The sequence below is a fragment of the Filicampus tigris genome, chromosome 1 (genome assembly GCF_054856515.1).
Source record: "Filicampus tigris isolate MCC_2025a chromosome 1, RoL_Ftig_1.0, whole genome shotgun sequence".
Lineage (NCBI taxonomy): Eukaryota > Metazoa > Chordata > Actinopteri > Syngnathiformes > Syngnathidae > Filicampus > Filicampus tigris.
Window position 1 is genome coordinate 14,852,678 of NC_141217.1, and position 16,373 is coordinate 14,869,050.

General features: G+C 40.4%; 1 protein-coding gene across 1 annotated transcript; it reads left to right on the top strand.

Moving 5' to 3' along the window:
• Positions 1–1,476: 1,476 nt before the first annotated feature.
• LOC147152959 (extracellular matrix protein 2) lies at positions 1,477–15,093 on the top strand. The gene is made up of 10 exons (XM_086044466.1): positions 1,477–1,633; positions 1,713–1,858; positions 3,694–3,930; positions 3,998–4,244; positions 6,144–6,259; positions 7,231–7,363; positions 7,447–7,604; positions 7,995–8,134; positions 12,996–13,322; positions 14,431–15,093. The coding sequence occupies exons 1-10, from the start codon at positions 1,477–1,479 to the stop codon at positions 14,603–14,605; spliced, it is 1,836 nt and encodes a 611-aa protein (XP_085900592.1). The 3' UTR covers positions 14,606–15,093.
• The last annotated feature ends 1,280 nt before the right edge of the window (positions 15,094–16,373 follow it).

The window sequence follows — 16,373 nt, forward strand, 5'->3', positions numbered from 1 at the left end:
TGGGTTGACTTCCGCTTTAAAACTCATCTTAAAAGACATTTTTATTCTATGGCTTTTGACTCAGCATAAGTTTTAGTGTTTTATGGTGTTTACCATTTCCATGTTAATTTATTATTTGTTATTGTGTGACGAATTTTTACCCCATTTGCAACACTTTTCATGCAGCAATGGCTGTTTTAAAGTGCTCTATAAATAAAGTTGAGATGTGTAATTACAGATATGACTTGTTGCAGACTTTGCTTTTAGTCTTACTTTTGTTATTACTTTTTCAGGGAACTGTGTGAAGGGCCCACCAGGACCCGAGTGTTTCAATGTTCAGTGGTGATAAACTGTTGCATTTGGCCAGTGGTACTGCCAAGGATTTGGGGCGTTGTGGAAAAAACAAAAAAAACAAAAAAAAAACCAACACTGCTTCCAATGCCGCAAAGTGAAAATACTGTTTTCAGTTCTGGGCCCGTAGAATTGTCACCATTTTTCTCCACTTTATGGCGCTCCTGCATTTGACCATTTGTCTGCAGCAGATGACCTCGGGTTAACGCATATTTCAAACAAATGTGGACAATCTGTTTTGTGTGACTTTGCTATATGGTCACACATGTTGACAGATTTGTCGGTGTAAGTGGAGTTCCTGACCGAATACATTATGGCTGTGGGCAGGTGTCAAACCACAGTGAAAGAACCCAACTGGTGGCACCTGCCCAGTGTGATGAGTTCAGGCAGCACTGTGTGTCAAATTGTGTGCGCCCACATGCATTACATATGTTGGGAACATAAAGATGGTCGGTCTCGTCGTTCATTTCCGCATGGTCGTGTTTGTTTTCATACATAGATGCTAGTGGAGCTTAGCCAAACAAGGTTGACTCTGGCCTGAACCCACACCCCCAAAAAGAAAAAGCCGCCTCTTCTGGGAAAAGACTCAATACAAGCACACTGCACACCTAGTATGTCAATATTCAGAGGGAAAACACAACATTGCTTTTCCAAGTGTAAAACCAAATTATGTAATGGATAAATAATTCCCATAGAATGAAAATATGCATGCCAGGTTTACCTCTGGGTGACACGTCAGCCTTTAGCAAGTGTTCGGCAGACAGTAGGTAGGAAGATGAAGGGAGAGAGGAGACGAGGAGGAGTCGGGCGTGTCCGTTTATCTAATGCTTGGTCGAACACGAGCCTCTATTAACAATGTGAGATTTTTTTTTTTTTTTTCACCTCTCCACCTACAACATAGGCTTACTCCTTCCCATCTTGTACTCTTCTACATGCAGCAGTCCCTGAGTTGACAAGGCTGCGGCAGAGTGAACCATAGCAGAGAGACTTTTTACCTGCAACGTTCATCGTCTTACATCCTTGTCTGGGAAAAAAAAAAAAATCTCTTTGTATTTTCAGAACTCTTTGGCTGCTCTTTTTGGGGACTTCAGCTGACGTCGTTTGCCAACTGAAATAAGTGGAATACTGTAGAGGGAACATTCAACGATGCCAAAGTCATGGGTAGTGCTCATTTGGCTGAGTGGCATAGTTTTATCTGGACAAAGCATGTCACATGACAAAGATGTCGGGATGGAACCCCAGTCACTTAAAGTCGACCAAACGGCAACCCCAGAAACAGATTCTGGCGCGTCTTTCCTTGCAGGTAAATTTTTGATTATTCTCATGCTATTCTAATGAATAAGATAATATGATGTTTCAAAAGGCATCTCTGTTTTTTAAAGGTGAGGGAAGAGGAGACCATAATGTCCTGATCCAGACAGAAGAGCAGCACCAGGACCACCAAAACCTGAAGGCTGATAGACTAAAGAGAGACACCTGGTGGAAGAGGAAGCATGCAGCCACAGTGGACTCCTTTGCCTATAGAATAGTAAGTCATGATACTTTCTGCCAGCGTCTATCTTGATTGACAGTCACCACAAGTATTCATTCAACAATATGTTTGTTTTTCATTGTGATTGTTGTTTTGAAGTTCAGAATTGCCCTGAGGTTTCTTATACCTCAGTACAGGGGCATCGAACTTGTTTTCATTGCAGGCCACGTGGGTTGTCCTCAGATGTCGGTTACAAAATGCGAAACTATAGATGGACATTATAATCCCAGGGATGTGACATTGAAAACAAAATTCACATTCTGGTGCCTACCTTGTTCACGAATCGGTTCACATTTGGTACAGTGGGGGCGATGCAAAACCAACTGTGTCTCTATAGACAAAAAACCTGGCATACAGTTAACGTAATTTAAAATGAAACACCATCTGCTTTTCTTTTTAAGGAAGTGAAACATAAATAGTTTGACTTCCTTTTAGGGAATGAAGGATACAGCCAAGTGCAATAGTAATAATTTGAACTTTGTGAATTATCATGCTATTAAAAAGACAGCAAATGTCATTTGCTATTGCCTGAGCTTCCCTTAAATAGCCTGAGCTTTTTTTTTCTTTTCTAAAACATATGACAAGCCAGAAGGTGATCTGGACTGGATAAAATTGCCCCTGCATTTGAACATGAGTCACATTTTTGACCATCTTTTGTTATGTTTTCAAGAAACACAGCTATTCAGCCATCATCTAATTTGATTTGTCCATCTCAACCATCATAAAGACACTTTTTATATAATATCATTTAGTTTGCCATACCATATATTTTGCTGTGTTTGGTGCAACCCTATAAAGCATAATTAGACAAAGTACGGCACGGGGGTTACATCCGGCTCGATCACAGTCTCCAAATCGCCCTCGCAGAGATCTTGACGTCCAAATCAAATGTGAATTATGCAGTGCTTCTATTTTAAAAGTTGGTAAAAAAAAAGTGAGGTATCAAGCAAGGGCAAAACATAGATTAAAAATAATATAGAACAAAGATGAGGTTAGCATGTTTACTCGTACCTCGGCAAGTGTTCCATATAGCAGGGTTAGATTGGTTTGAGAGACTCGCTCCAAAATTTGGAAAACATTGAAAAAAGAAAAAGTACTTACCTTTGTCATTTCTGTAGAGTCAAGTTGATATCTTTTTTGCTTTAGTGATTCTCAAAGTGTGGTGCTAGTTCGAAGGCTCCTTCTGGTAGCACGCGAGAAAATTACTGAATTAAATGTTCAAACTTTGCAAAACGGTACAATTGCTTTTTTTTTTTTTAAACTTTAATCCAGTACAGTACATTTGTTGAGTGCACTTAAGTTATATTTCATTTTAAGGGCAATACATTTGCAATTAATCTGTCATAACTATTTGTTTTCATTTATTTAGGTACAACTTTTATTTAAAAGTTATGTTCAATACATATTAACTTTAATTAATATTAATATTTCAACAATTGCAAGGAAGAATTATCAACAAAATCAAACCAAAATAAAGTTTTAAATTATTTTGTCTGTTGTATTTGATATGTAAATAGGAAACGGGAAAGGGGGAGGGGGAGCGAAATGCCGTTTTATGAGGTGCTCAGGAGCTATTTGGTATTTTAAATAATACAGTAATCAATTTTAATTTTCTTTTTTTTTTTTTTTAAATCTCTAGATTGCTGTAATTTCCACACCAGGTGCATATTTCTGTTTTTTGTGCATTTTTTATTTCTAATTTCATGTGGAGGATAGAAAATGTCCTCCAACTGTGGAATGACACATGCATCATTTTTGTGTTTATTTGCTGGTCCGTGTTGTGCAATTTCTAATGTGAAGTTTGAGAAAAAGAACCACTGTTTTATTGTTAGGCAGGGTTAGGGCGCCGCCTGTCGGGATGGAGGATGAACATAAAAGGAGAGCAAGCGAGCGGCACCTTGATGTCTGTACTGAAGCAGTTTCATTCTGAGAAGAGGCATCTAATGGATCAAGAGAAAGCACAGGAGGAAGAGGAGGAGGAAGAGGAAGATGAGGACGATGATGAGGACGACGATGACGACGACGATGATGATGATGATGATGATGATGATGATGATGATGAGGAAGAGGTTCAAACTTATTAAATGAGTTGTGTTTGATATTCAGTGATGCACATTGCTGACTTGTTTGTCTCAGGAAGAGGAGGAGGAGGAGGAGGAGGAAGGAGAAGAAGATGGGAATGAGGAGGAGGAGGAGGAAGAGGAAGAGGAAGAAGAAGAGGCAACTGAAGCTCCTGGCAATCAGACTGAAACAAATAGCGTTTCACCAGAGTCTCCCATGGATCAGTGTCAGACTGACAACAGTGAAATCAGCTGCAGGGATGTTGGCATGACTCACCTGCCGATCATCCACAACCTGGAGGCCACTAAGATGGACCTGGGAGGTGTGTTGCTTTCAATTATGAATGTATCATTGGACCATCCACTCTCATGTATCAATGCTGCTTCTTTCATTAGCTTCTCTAAAATATTCAGTTTTATGAATGAATTATCAACCCGCCTGCAGCTCTACATAGCATTTGTTGGCAAAGGTCATGTCAGGAAATAAAAAACAAAAACGTGATGTTTTGCTTCGGACAATTTCACTCATATTTAAAACAAAGGTTCCAGCAGATAAGCAGAGAAGTCTTTTTTATTACATTTCAATTGCATTGAATGTCCGCTGATAGTGTAGTGGTACACACGCCTGAGTTGTGTGCGGGCAGCGTGGGATCGATTCCCGCTCAGTGACAGTGTCTATGTGTGCCCTGCGACTGGCTGGCGACCAGTTCGGGGTGTAGTCTGCCTTCGCCCATTGACGGCTGGGATAGGCTCCAGCAACTCCCCGCGACCCTATATAGGATAAGCGGTTTGGAAGATGACATGACATGACAATTGCATTGAAACATCAATCCTAGCATTTTCTAGAGCGCTTATGGTTGCGGGTGAACTGGAGCTCTGACTTCAGGTGAGGGGCAGGGTACACCCTGGACTGGTTGGCAGCCAATCCCAGGGGCGCATATGGAGAAACAAGCAATCACACCAATGGGCAATTTAGAGTCTTCACATCACCTGTCATGGAGGGAGTAAGATGGAGTACCCAGAGCAAGCTCTGAAACACATTTAGACATTTACCGGAGCCCATTTCGCTTTTGTGCCTTTTTGCTAAATCCGTATATTTAATGACAATGCTAAGAATGAAGTTTGGAAGCATGTTGAACAAGTGCTTTGCACTTCTGCCTCACGGTTCAGAGGTTTAGAGTTCAGATTTCACCTCTGGCCTTCCTGTGTGAAGTTTGTATGTTCGCCCTGTGCTTGCGTGGGTTTTCTCTGCATACTGTGGAATTCCTCCCATGTTCCAAAAACATGCATGTTAGCTTCATTGAGGAACTAAATTGTTCACAAGTGTGATTGTAGTCGGAAACGGTAATGGAAGCCTGTTTAAAATGATAGTCGGATCGTCCTATAGACGATTACTATTTGGTCCGGCCGGACAAAATGGCGGACAGACGGACGGCGGAAGGGTACCCTGTCTGAAGGCAGAAGGCAATAAACGGACCGAGATTTTTTTGTAAAATGTCTAGCTCTGGAATCAGGTTGTGTTGCAGCAGGGAGAGTTGGAAAACAGGGCAGACAGAGGCCCTTGAGGACAGAGTTTGGACACCCTTTCTGCCAGATGCGGAAGAAGATCTAATCTGTCCAAAATAGTTCAAATTCTTATGATGGAGGGTAACTCTGCATAGCCCATATGACAATGTGTCACTTGAGTTGCTGGTCGAAACTGGTTTCAACTGGTAAGATAGCTAGCCAGCTAGCTTTCATCTATCTATCTATCTATCTATCTATCTATCTATCTATCTATCTATCTATCTATCTATCTATCTATCTATCTATCTATCTATCTATCTATCTATCTATCTATCTATCTATCTATCTATCTATCTATCTATCTATCTATCTATCTATCTATCTATCCATCCATCCATCCATCCATCCATCCATCCATCCATCCATCTAGCTATCTATCTATGTAGCTTGCTAGCTAGATAGCGTCTCAATTTGTGGGAAATGCAAAAAATAAAAATTGACCACATTTGGAGGTTTCCATCCAACAATGACTAAATGTTCTTCTGAATGAACGTAGAAAAATGTCCAACAGACACACACACTCAACAGCATCTTTTAGAACTACATTTTCCATTCCTGTGTACGTAATGGCCATGTGTCACCATACTTCTGTCTGCATAATGCAACTGCGTTTGTATCACATAAACTCATTGTCCTGCATGTTTTGTGTCACCAAGAGAACAACATCAGAGTCATTCCTCTAGACATTTTCTCCGGCGTGCCAAAGCTGGAATCCCTGGACCTGAGTAAAAACCAACTGGATGATGATTCATTCAGCCGAAACCCACTGTCTGTGAGTAGCCTTGTACCTACACGTCTTTCCAGTTACTCAAAATAGTGCACCCATAAAAAATGTTCATGTACCTTGTGGCTAAATCGTCATACTTCAGAGGTTACGCAAAGTAACGATGTCTTGCACCAGCAGTTCCAGTAAAATTGGTGCCTTTAAAAGGCCAAGGGAGAGAAACTGTTGATTTAAAACCACACCAAATGCAGCTTTGTGATAACATAGGCATGCACAGTATTCTGATGAAGTTATTTCGGCATAGGATTGGCATCTTGTTACATATAAGTAAGTTTACAATGTATTTCATTGATGTTAAATTCAAAAAGGCCCTTGCATCTCATTAAAATCAAAGTAAGTCTTAATCCTGTATGATTACAATAATTTGAGAGTGAGTGCTGGGAATCACATTAACTCATCCTTTCTAAGAATAACCTTTGGTCTAACCTCAAATTGACCACAGGCCAAACGCACACAAAGATCCTGACCGCGCTCAAGCGGCCTACTGCTTTCCGACCAATCATTACACACCACCATCAGTGCACTCTGATGCCATTGGCTGCGCGTATTTGTTGGAAAACAGCTGCAGCCAATGACGTGGAGGAAAGGAAATTATTTTTAGGGGATTCTTCCACCCCCCAACCCCCGTCCATCGCAACGCCGCCCGCTAACATCCCAGTAATTACAGAGGACGGATGGACTGGCTCGAGGGACGCTGCAATGGATCCAGTCCACAGCTTTTAGATGACACGCATCAACCACCGCGGCTTTCGCTCAATGCCACATTGATAGGCTGAACCAAAAATACGACTTGATAGATGATATGGAGGACTTGCACAGACTTCTTTGGCTTTCTTTCACTTGGTTCATTTCTTTGAACTCTGTAATTCCATTTTCAGGATGAAAATGATGGAGTTGAAGACAAGCATCTATTTTGTTCTTTGGCCGTTTCACTGCTCTTTTTGATGTGTGCTCTTTAGAATTTGACCTCTCTGAAGAAGCTGAACTTAGATGGCAACCAACTCACAGTGATCCCCACACTGCCGCTGGCCCTTGAAGAACTGAGCGTCAACAACAACAAGCTACACACCCTCTCCCCTCATTGTTTCGCAGGTAGACATAGTGTCTCTGTACATTACACAGCCATCAAGCCTCCGTATGCAAATTGAGTAGTAATGATACATGGCTGCCTTCAGGGTTGACAAACCTGTTCAACCTGGAGCTGGAAGGGAACAATCTGCATGAGGGTGGTGTGTCACCTCAAGCATTCAAACCACTCAAGGGGCTTCGTCACCTCAAACTGGAGAACAATCGATTCCGTTCTCTTCCCCGTGGTCTTCCCCCCTCCCTGCAGGTGCAACTCTTCACCTTTTAAAAAGTTCAACCACCACTACAGTTATAATAAATTGTGATTTTTATATTCATGACAGTTATTATTATTTTTTTTTAATTTTGTTTTTACTTTTGTTTTTCAAATTCTGTTATTTTTTTAGAGCATGTTTGGTAGTTTTTATTGTTTTGTGTTGGGGGATTGAAAATGCTTCATTTTAGTTTAGTTTTGATTAGTTTTAGTATTAGCTTTCATTTTTTTTTACTCTTGGTTTTCTTTATCTCTTCGTTATTTTGTTTGTTTTTGGGAACTAGGGTAACCTTGACGCCCACCCATTGATAAAGGAATGTGCTAAATTCTGCCTTTATTCCCGTGTACCTTTTTTTTCATTCTTTCTGTCTTTCGTTGAAACAGACTTTAGAAATGGATGAAAATATGATTGAGGAGGTGACAGAAGAGGCCCTGGGTTGCTGCCGTCATTTGAAAACGCTGGACCTGAGTCATAACCTCCTGCGTGAGGACAGCCTTGACCAACATGTCTGGACCCGTCTTAGGTAGGTCCATCCAATGACATCCATCCATAATCAATGTTTCCCACCCTTTAATGGGTGATGGCAAATAGGTGACAGTAGAAAATTCTCTTGTCACCAAACATTAAGTTCACAAAAAGTATATACTGTACTCACTTTATATTTAAAGTGAAAGTCAACCCAAACATTTTTTTTCAAGAATATGTTATATGCGAACCCGCTAGTTGAAACAAGGCATTCTGATAAATATTGCATTTATGGAATAAGAGTTAATCCACCTGTTTTTAGGCATCTCTGGGGGCGGCCATTTTGTCACTTCTGTCGACTGAAAATGACATCACGACTGTCAGTTAACGACCAATCATGGCTGACCTGTTTTCTGAAGCTGAGCCGTGATTAGTCGTTACCTGAGCCCTGAGCAGTTCTGATGACGTTTTCAGTCGACAGAAGCGATAAAATGGCCGCCCCCAATGATGGCTAAAAATGAGTCGATTTTGCTGCTTAACTCATATTCCACAAACGCAATATTAATCAGAAAGCCATATTTCAACTAGTGGGCCTGCTTGGGTTGATCTTCTGCCATCTAGTGCTAGAACATTTAATGTTTCTGCCTGTCACTATCCATAGCTGGTTTGGATATATGAACAAAGATATATCATTTCCAGTAAATCGTCTATACATGATCTATATGGTACATACAGCATTTCCATACAGCATACTGTAGTTCCTGTGTCAGGCACAAGGGGGTAGGTTGTTGTCTCTTGGAAATGTGATTATCATACTGCATGCATTTTGATTCACGTTTATTTGATGGTGGTTTAAACTTGTGGTAGATAAACTCCCAACCAAAGTAACACTCACTGACAGATCATTTGGATAATTTGCTATTCTTGACATCAGTGCCAATACATCAGGCTATGATGCATATTTCACATCATGCTATGATGCACACACACACCCACACACACACGCACACAAGATAATACCGGTACAAATGAGAGTTTACGGTAGCTTGTTTCGAATTCCTATCATCAGTGTCAGTCATTATGAATTATGTTCTTATGTTCTTCTTTCCCTCACGCACGGACTCACATACACACGCACTTGGTCACCGATTCTCAGGCTGACTACGTGTGTGGAGATTTGCAGCCGTGTGAGCGAGGGCAATTGCATGTCTCAATGTGTCTATGAGTGTGTGCGTGTGTGTGTGTGTTGTGTATAAATATAGTTAATTCCTGTGGGTTTTTCCATCGCTCCTTGGGATTCTTTTGAACCTCAGCGGGAACCTCTGGGAGTGCTTAGGAGGAGCAAAACTGCGTAGAAAAAAAAAGCAAGGCAAGCATAGTAGACTATGTTATGAAAAGCGACAAAATGAGACAAATATGTGATATCCATTAACAATGACGCAGGTTGCAGCCTAGGTGCTTTTCTATATTTTTATCATTCAACTAAATTTGAATGATTTCAATAAAAAGTATCAATAAAGTCTCAATAAAAAGGGAGATTGCACTTTTGATGTGAAAGATGCAGCGCTGGACGATCTTTAAATGGCACAAAATATACTTTCGAGAATGAGTGGATCAGGAAGTGCCGCAGACTTGGTGCTTGTTCGCAAGCTACACACACATGGACAATCCTTGAATTAATTTGTGCTACCTTTTGCGCATGAGCAAAAGAGTGTTGCTTTGGTCCGGTGTCTTTGTGGCTTAATTTACGAGTTTTCGTTGCATTTTGGACATAATGCCCCACCCGCACTTGCGCCGACAGGATTGGCGAAACTTTGAGAGGAAGCACAGATCCTCCCTCGGGCAGTTCAGCTCAGCTCCGACCTCTCTTGCTTTTTAGAATTACTCGGCACAGCGTTGGTTTTTAATGTCACCCATGTCCCATCTCAAACTGTAAACCACTCCTCATCCCCAAATCATTCACTGCACATGCGTGCTTGTCCTTGTGCACACCGGGGGCTCAACAAAACTTGCATAAATACACTTTTGTAAAAAAAAAAAATAAAAAAAAAAGTGGAATAACTTGGCAGTGTACACCTTGTTTTCTGTTTCTGGTAGACTCTTGCAAATTTTTGCTATGCATTATGGCCTCATTTGTCTGTGTCCTCCTCATCGAATGTCTATTGTCTTGTTGGACCCAACATGGACGTACGTGCCCGTGTGCTGAAAATGTTGCCATAAAAGTGAAGTACATCAAAATGAAGGTGTATTTTTCAGCTCTTATGTACTGTTCCAAGTTAAACTAATTAATTATCACCAATCAAGCCACACATGTAAAATTAATAAGGCCGTCCTTTAATCGATCAATCAATAAATTGATCAATTAATCGATCAATTAATCGATCAAACTTTATTTGTAGAGCGCTATTTATACATGATAATGTAACTCAAAGTGCTTCACATGAAAATACCACCCAGCAATCATAAAGTCAATTGCTTTTCAAACAGGGCAGCAACATTTTAAAAAATCTAGCATGGAAAGAGAAACATTTATTTTTAATTGAATGCTTCAAATGACCGTATTCTCTCCAAGCAGCACGCAGACGCAGAGTTTAGTAATCCTTCCTACAAGTACTTCCGAATGGTCGTGTTGAAATCATGGGTGTGTGAAAGTACTGCTCCAAAATGTTGGTGTCTTTTGCCACTAATGGTGCTCTCACGGTCGTGAGCTTTACCTTTGCCAAAGGCGCTGACACACCCAGAAAGCATGCCAGACCCTGGCTTCTGGATTTGTTCATGAGAACTGTCTGGATGAGCCGATTTACTCGGATATGAGCCACAAAGTGTATGTTTCCTCCCAAACAGATCCTGAATTCTGGTTGCTATGACCACAATTAACATTTTTAACAATGCACAAAAGTGTGCCTATATGAGCTCAGAGTAGCAGACGGCACTGCTGCAAGGTTTGACCCCCCCCCTCAACTTCACTCATCAGTTTTCATCATGCATGTGTTAGGCTCCGTGTTTTGAGCTCAGACTGCAGTATCTGGATTTTAGTGTTCGATTTTCTACACTATCCTGAGTTGATGCCTGCCCTGTCTGCTTGTTGGAACATTATTGTCTCCACCTTCTCTCGTCAGCTTTGCTCCTCCTGTGTCAGCCAATCGGCCTCTTTGTTTTCCGGGCGTCTTCTCGAGTTGTTTCTTGGCCTGTCATTAGCTTGTGTGCATTCACTTTCCAGTGTTGGTTCACTCATGCTTCATTTATGTGGTTTCTTGTGCTCCTATCTTGGAAAATCTCAAGTAACTCCCCTTCAAGTGCCGTGTGTGGGCTTTTTTGAGACTAAAGTGTTTTTGACATCTTCCTGCTTCATCTCTTTGTCCACTTCCTCCACTGAGCCATGACAACATGGATGTTATGTGACCAGAAGATGCAGTAGCGAGACAGCAGAGTTGCACAAAGTGTGCCACGAAGGCAGTCCAAGGCTCAGGCGGCATTGCTCATGGACACAATGTACGCCACACAAGTGTTTTATGAAGTGAACTAGCAACAAGTCCAAGTTTTCAACGCTTGGTCTGAAGCACAACTTGAGGTTTATGTTAAAGGCCTGGGATCCACGTTGCTACGGTTAGGGTTTCAAATTAGAGTTCTAAGATAGGGTTGGGGTTTCAAATTAGGGCTTTAAAATACTGTAGGGGTAGGGTTTTGAAATTAGGGTATTAAAAAATGGTTAGGGTTTCAAATTGGGGTCTTAAACTCATGCCCGGGTTTCTATATAGGGTTTTAAACTCAGATTGGGGTTTTAAATTAGGGTTAGGGTTTCAAATTAGGGTTTTAAACAGGGGTTAGTGTTTCAAATTAGGGTTTAAAACTTAGGTTAGGACTTCAGAGTAGGGTTTTAAACTAGGTTTGGGTTTCAAAGTATGGTCCACAGCAACAAATTATTTTTCAGGGGCTTTTGTAGCTAAAAGCTAACGAGTTTGGTTAGCACATCACTGGCACAGCGCATGTGTGTGTGCAGCAGCTGCCAAGAGGGAGGACTGTTGTTGTTGGAGGAGTGAGTGTGTCTGCTCATTAATACCATGTGGAATTCTGAGCACTGTTTGCACCACTGCCGAGTTTCCTCGCCAAGAGGCCAAGATTGTGAATACAAATCAGGTGCGAAGATTGAGAATGCAAATCAGGTGCGCTCGGCGAGTCCGAACTGCTTCTTACAAATGGACTGCCCAATAAATATTCAGAGATTTTGACAGCAATCTGTACAACGGACTACCTTGAGAATGACCTGTGATATATTTCGCAGTGAACAATTCCTCAAAAAGAGACTTGAAGATGTTAAATGCCGCTCCCAGTTGTGGTTTACTGTCAAACTCAACAAACAACCACACAGCTTTGCCTCCGCTTAGCTCAATGCTAACAAACAATGCAAAACACCATAGACGAATGCCTGGACTAGTAAAAGAAAAAAACATTAAAAAGGCTTTTTAAACAATATAGATGCTGCAACAAGTGGTGCATCAACACACTGTAGGAAGATATAACAATACTCACAGGCATGTATTGTTTATCCTCTCCAAAAATTGTGATTATTACTGCAGCCTACTTATTACTACTCCTTTAAAGTAGGTGTAGAAGAAATAGTCTATTCTTCTTCGCTGGTGTCTGCATGACTGTACAGTATTTTACTGCCTCCTAGTGGCCAAGTTGCACATACCAGAAGGAGCAAGAATTAAACTTGTATTTCAAGGCAACACTGGATTACAAAAATACGAAACCTTGCTGTATCTTTAATTTTTTTTCTTAGCAAAATAAAAGTATTTAAAATTCATAAATGTTGCCCATTTTTTGGATTGAACATTAAAACCAGCAATTTTTGATGATACAGTATTTGCTTCGAAGCTCTTCGTGGAAATATCCAAGCTTGCTTGTTTTTTTCACAGGAGACTTGAAGCCTTGGACCTCTCTTCCAACCAGCTGACATCGATGGCCATGCATCTTCCTCGCCGTCTCCTCAAACTGAAGCTCCAGCATAACAACATCAGCCGCATCCCCGCTCACATCTTTCGCCACCTGCGGCCTGGCCTGCAGTCGCTTGGTCTGTCTCACAATGCCTTGAGGGATGAGGGGATTGAGCGCGGCTCTTTTGTCGGAACGTTCCGCTCGCTTGTTGAGCTCCTGTTGGACAACAACCATCTGGGGGAGGTCCCTCGTTGGGTTCGACAGTTTAAGAACCTGCAAGTGCTGAGGCTGGACAACAACTATATCAGGTGGGATTGCAGTCACATTCATTTTTTTATTGCAACAATAAACAATTAGACAAACTTGGTCTCAGTCAAAGCGATTCCAAAAGTTTGTTCTGTTGGACCAATTAAAATGTAGTATTTCTATTTATTTTTTTGTAGCAAGGTTATTATAATTAGCGGAAACAGGAAAAAATGAAAAAAAAAACTGTTTTCATTCACGAAATAAAATAAAAAGGAAAATGCTTTTTAAAAATGAAAACTCGCTGAAAGTACATCTTGCGTTTATGGAATTGACTAAAACTAAAGCAAAAATGTCCTTCGTTTTTGTCTTTGCCATTTAATGATAGTATATGTGTAACAACTTAGAAGTACTTATTGGATTACATTATAATTAAACTCAAAATCTGTGAACATGTTCTTTTATTGTTATTTGTTCTTTTATTATCCTCCATAACCAAAGGGTGGAACAAACATTTTTACATGTTCCCCTACTTTAATAATTCATGTGGCACTGCCTCTTTTAAGTTGGGCTCACACCTTTGACTCTCCCCTTTTTCTGTTGATGTCCATGGGGAGGGGCACGTTGTATCGCGCCACATTTGACGGGAGGATTTTGATTTGTGCTGTTGTCGTCAGGTTTGTGATTGAGATGGTTAGTCTCACCAACACAGGAAATCCTGCTGCGTGTCGTGTCATGTCGTCACTACTCTGAAACACAACGCCACCGAACACGACCAGTTTCACATGATCCTACGAGGTTCATTTTAAATGTATTTATTTCGGTATTGCTGTACATCTGTACAATAGAAGGAAAGTTAAAGAGTCATTTGAGAATTGTAGCTTGCTTTACCCTATTACACAATACTGAATTTTTTGTTTTTTTAAATCTTGCACCCAACAAATACTCCAGAAACAGTATAGAAAAAAACCCTAAAACTAATACTAAAACTAAACTGAAGCAACCAAATTTCCAAAAAATAAAAACTAACAAAAACTATACAAACCTATCCTGAAAACCAATTAAAACTAACTGAAAAGCAAAAGTCAAAACAAAATAAAAACTAACTATAATGAAAAATCGGAAATTATTATTATAACCTTGGTTTGCCTTTGTTGCATGTTGTGTTTTCAGGCTGGTGAGGCGCTGGGGAGTGTGCCATCCCCAAAATTCTGGCTCCACCTTGGCGTCAGTCCATTTAGAAAATAACCTGTTGGCGGCCGACAAGATTCCTTTGAAAGCCTTTGCTTGCCTCACAGATGCTCAAGGCCTTGTTATCTATCCTCAACGGGATTTGCCAGTAATCTAGACGTCAACTTGGTCTCACCAGAATATAGTGTGAAACCAAAGGAAAAGTTACGCTTGCTAAGACTGAACAATTTCCAGCAGCATGGGTGGAATCTGCTCAAGACAACAACTCAACACTCTCCAAAAACAAATATGCTCTGGATGTGCTGCAGTGAAAAAGCCAATATTTTGCCATGGTAATGTTGACATATTTGCAGAGCAGTTTAGTTCAAGAGGTCAATGTGTATTCTTTTTCCTAACAGAATAAATATGTAAGTTGTTTTGCACTTGGCCTAACCCAAACAACATTGGATTTATAGAAAGGGTAAGTAATTAGAGCATATTCTGATGTGTATGAATTCCTCATTCATGTTCATGCTTCTCAGCTACATGTACTGATACTCAGATGAGCATCATAGAGCTTATTTTCTTTTCAGTCATTTACATCACCGTACAGCAAAGCCAAAATTTGCCATTTATTTTGAATTTTGCTTTCGCTACCTTTGATAAACTTTCATATCCAACCTCATCCTCATTAAATTCCTTTTTACAGAATCAAATGTCAATGTGGGTTTTCATTTGTATAGTATACAAATAACAGTCTTGGCGGGCTTGTTGGGCAACATTTTTTTGCATGAGAAAATTATATATCTTAGAACTTTCAGCACAATCATTGCTCTATTCCCTCCCTTTAACTCATTCACTACCAGACACTTTCAGACCTTCTTTAACCCCAACGTTTATAAAAAACATACTGTAAATAAATTTCTGGCATTGAATGGCTGGACTGTGAATAGACAAGTAAATTCGGTGAATGAGTTATAATGTTTTCTTTTTTTTTTTTTGTCTCGTTGCAATTGCACAAATGTCCTTTTGGCAGAGCCTAATCTGTGTGATGTGAGTGTAAGCTTGGTTTGAAATTGGTTGGCATTTTCCCATTTGGTTTTATGGATTTGTGTCAGATGTGTTTCTGTTTTGGTTGATGATGTTCATGTCGATCTGTGTGTGTGTGTGTGTGGCTTGTCTCTTTATGAGTGTCACCTGTTTTTCTTCATTCTCTTTCTCCTCTGTGATTAGTCCTCTTGTACTTAGATTCTCTGTTTGTGTTCAGTGTTTTTGGTTCATCGTCACAATGTGTGCCATGGTGTCTCCTCATCATCTTTTACTCCTGTGCTCCTTAGTTTTTCATTTTTGCCGACAAATCTCCTTCTTGAGAAAGTCTGCTTTTTGGGATTTGAGTCACCTGACCGATGCCTCAATGATGATGACTTAATGCTAATGGAATTGGGAATTAGAGTACATAAAAGCAATCTGGGTCCAAGAGCAAAGAGTATTTTGATATTCTGGACTTCAGCAATAATTCAGCTGGAATCTCCTTTTTATTTACTCATTACTGGTACTGATTCCAACACAATCAGAAGCATTGGTTGTAATTAGCCGATATGTGCTCAATTCAACAAATACTCAAAAGCAGCTACACAAATCAGTGTTGAAGCTGTCTAATCTTTGTGGCACGTCCTCGAAGATCATTCAGAAATAGGATGAAGACTATCAAATGCTAGCTTTCAGTAAGTTCTACTGTAAATGCAAGTAATTCATGCTTTGCAAATTAGAGACGGTCTCCTGCAGATCCTTAAGTAAACAGGGAGAGCAGAATCGAGTTGAAATAAAGCCGCATTGAAAACGCTACAAAGCTGCTTTTGTACCATTTACATTTAAACACTTTCTGCCAGGGAGAGTAATCACATGTTACATTTCTCGTTTTCAGCCTGGCGCATGTGGTGCAGCTT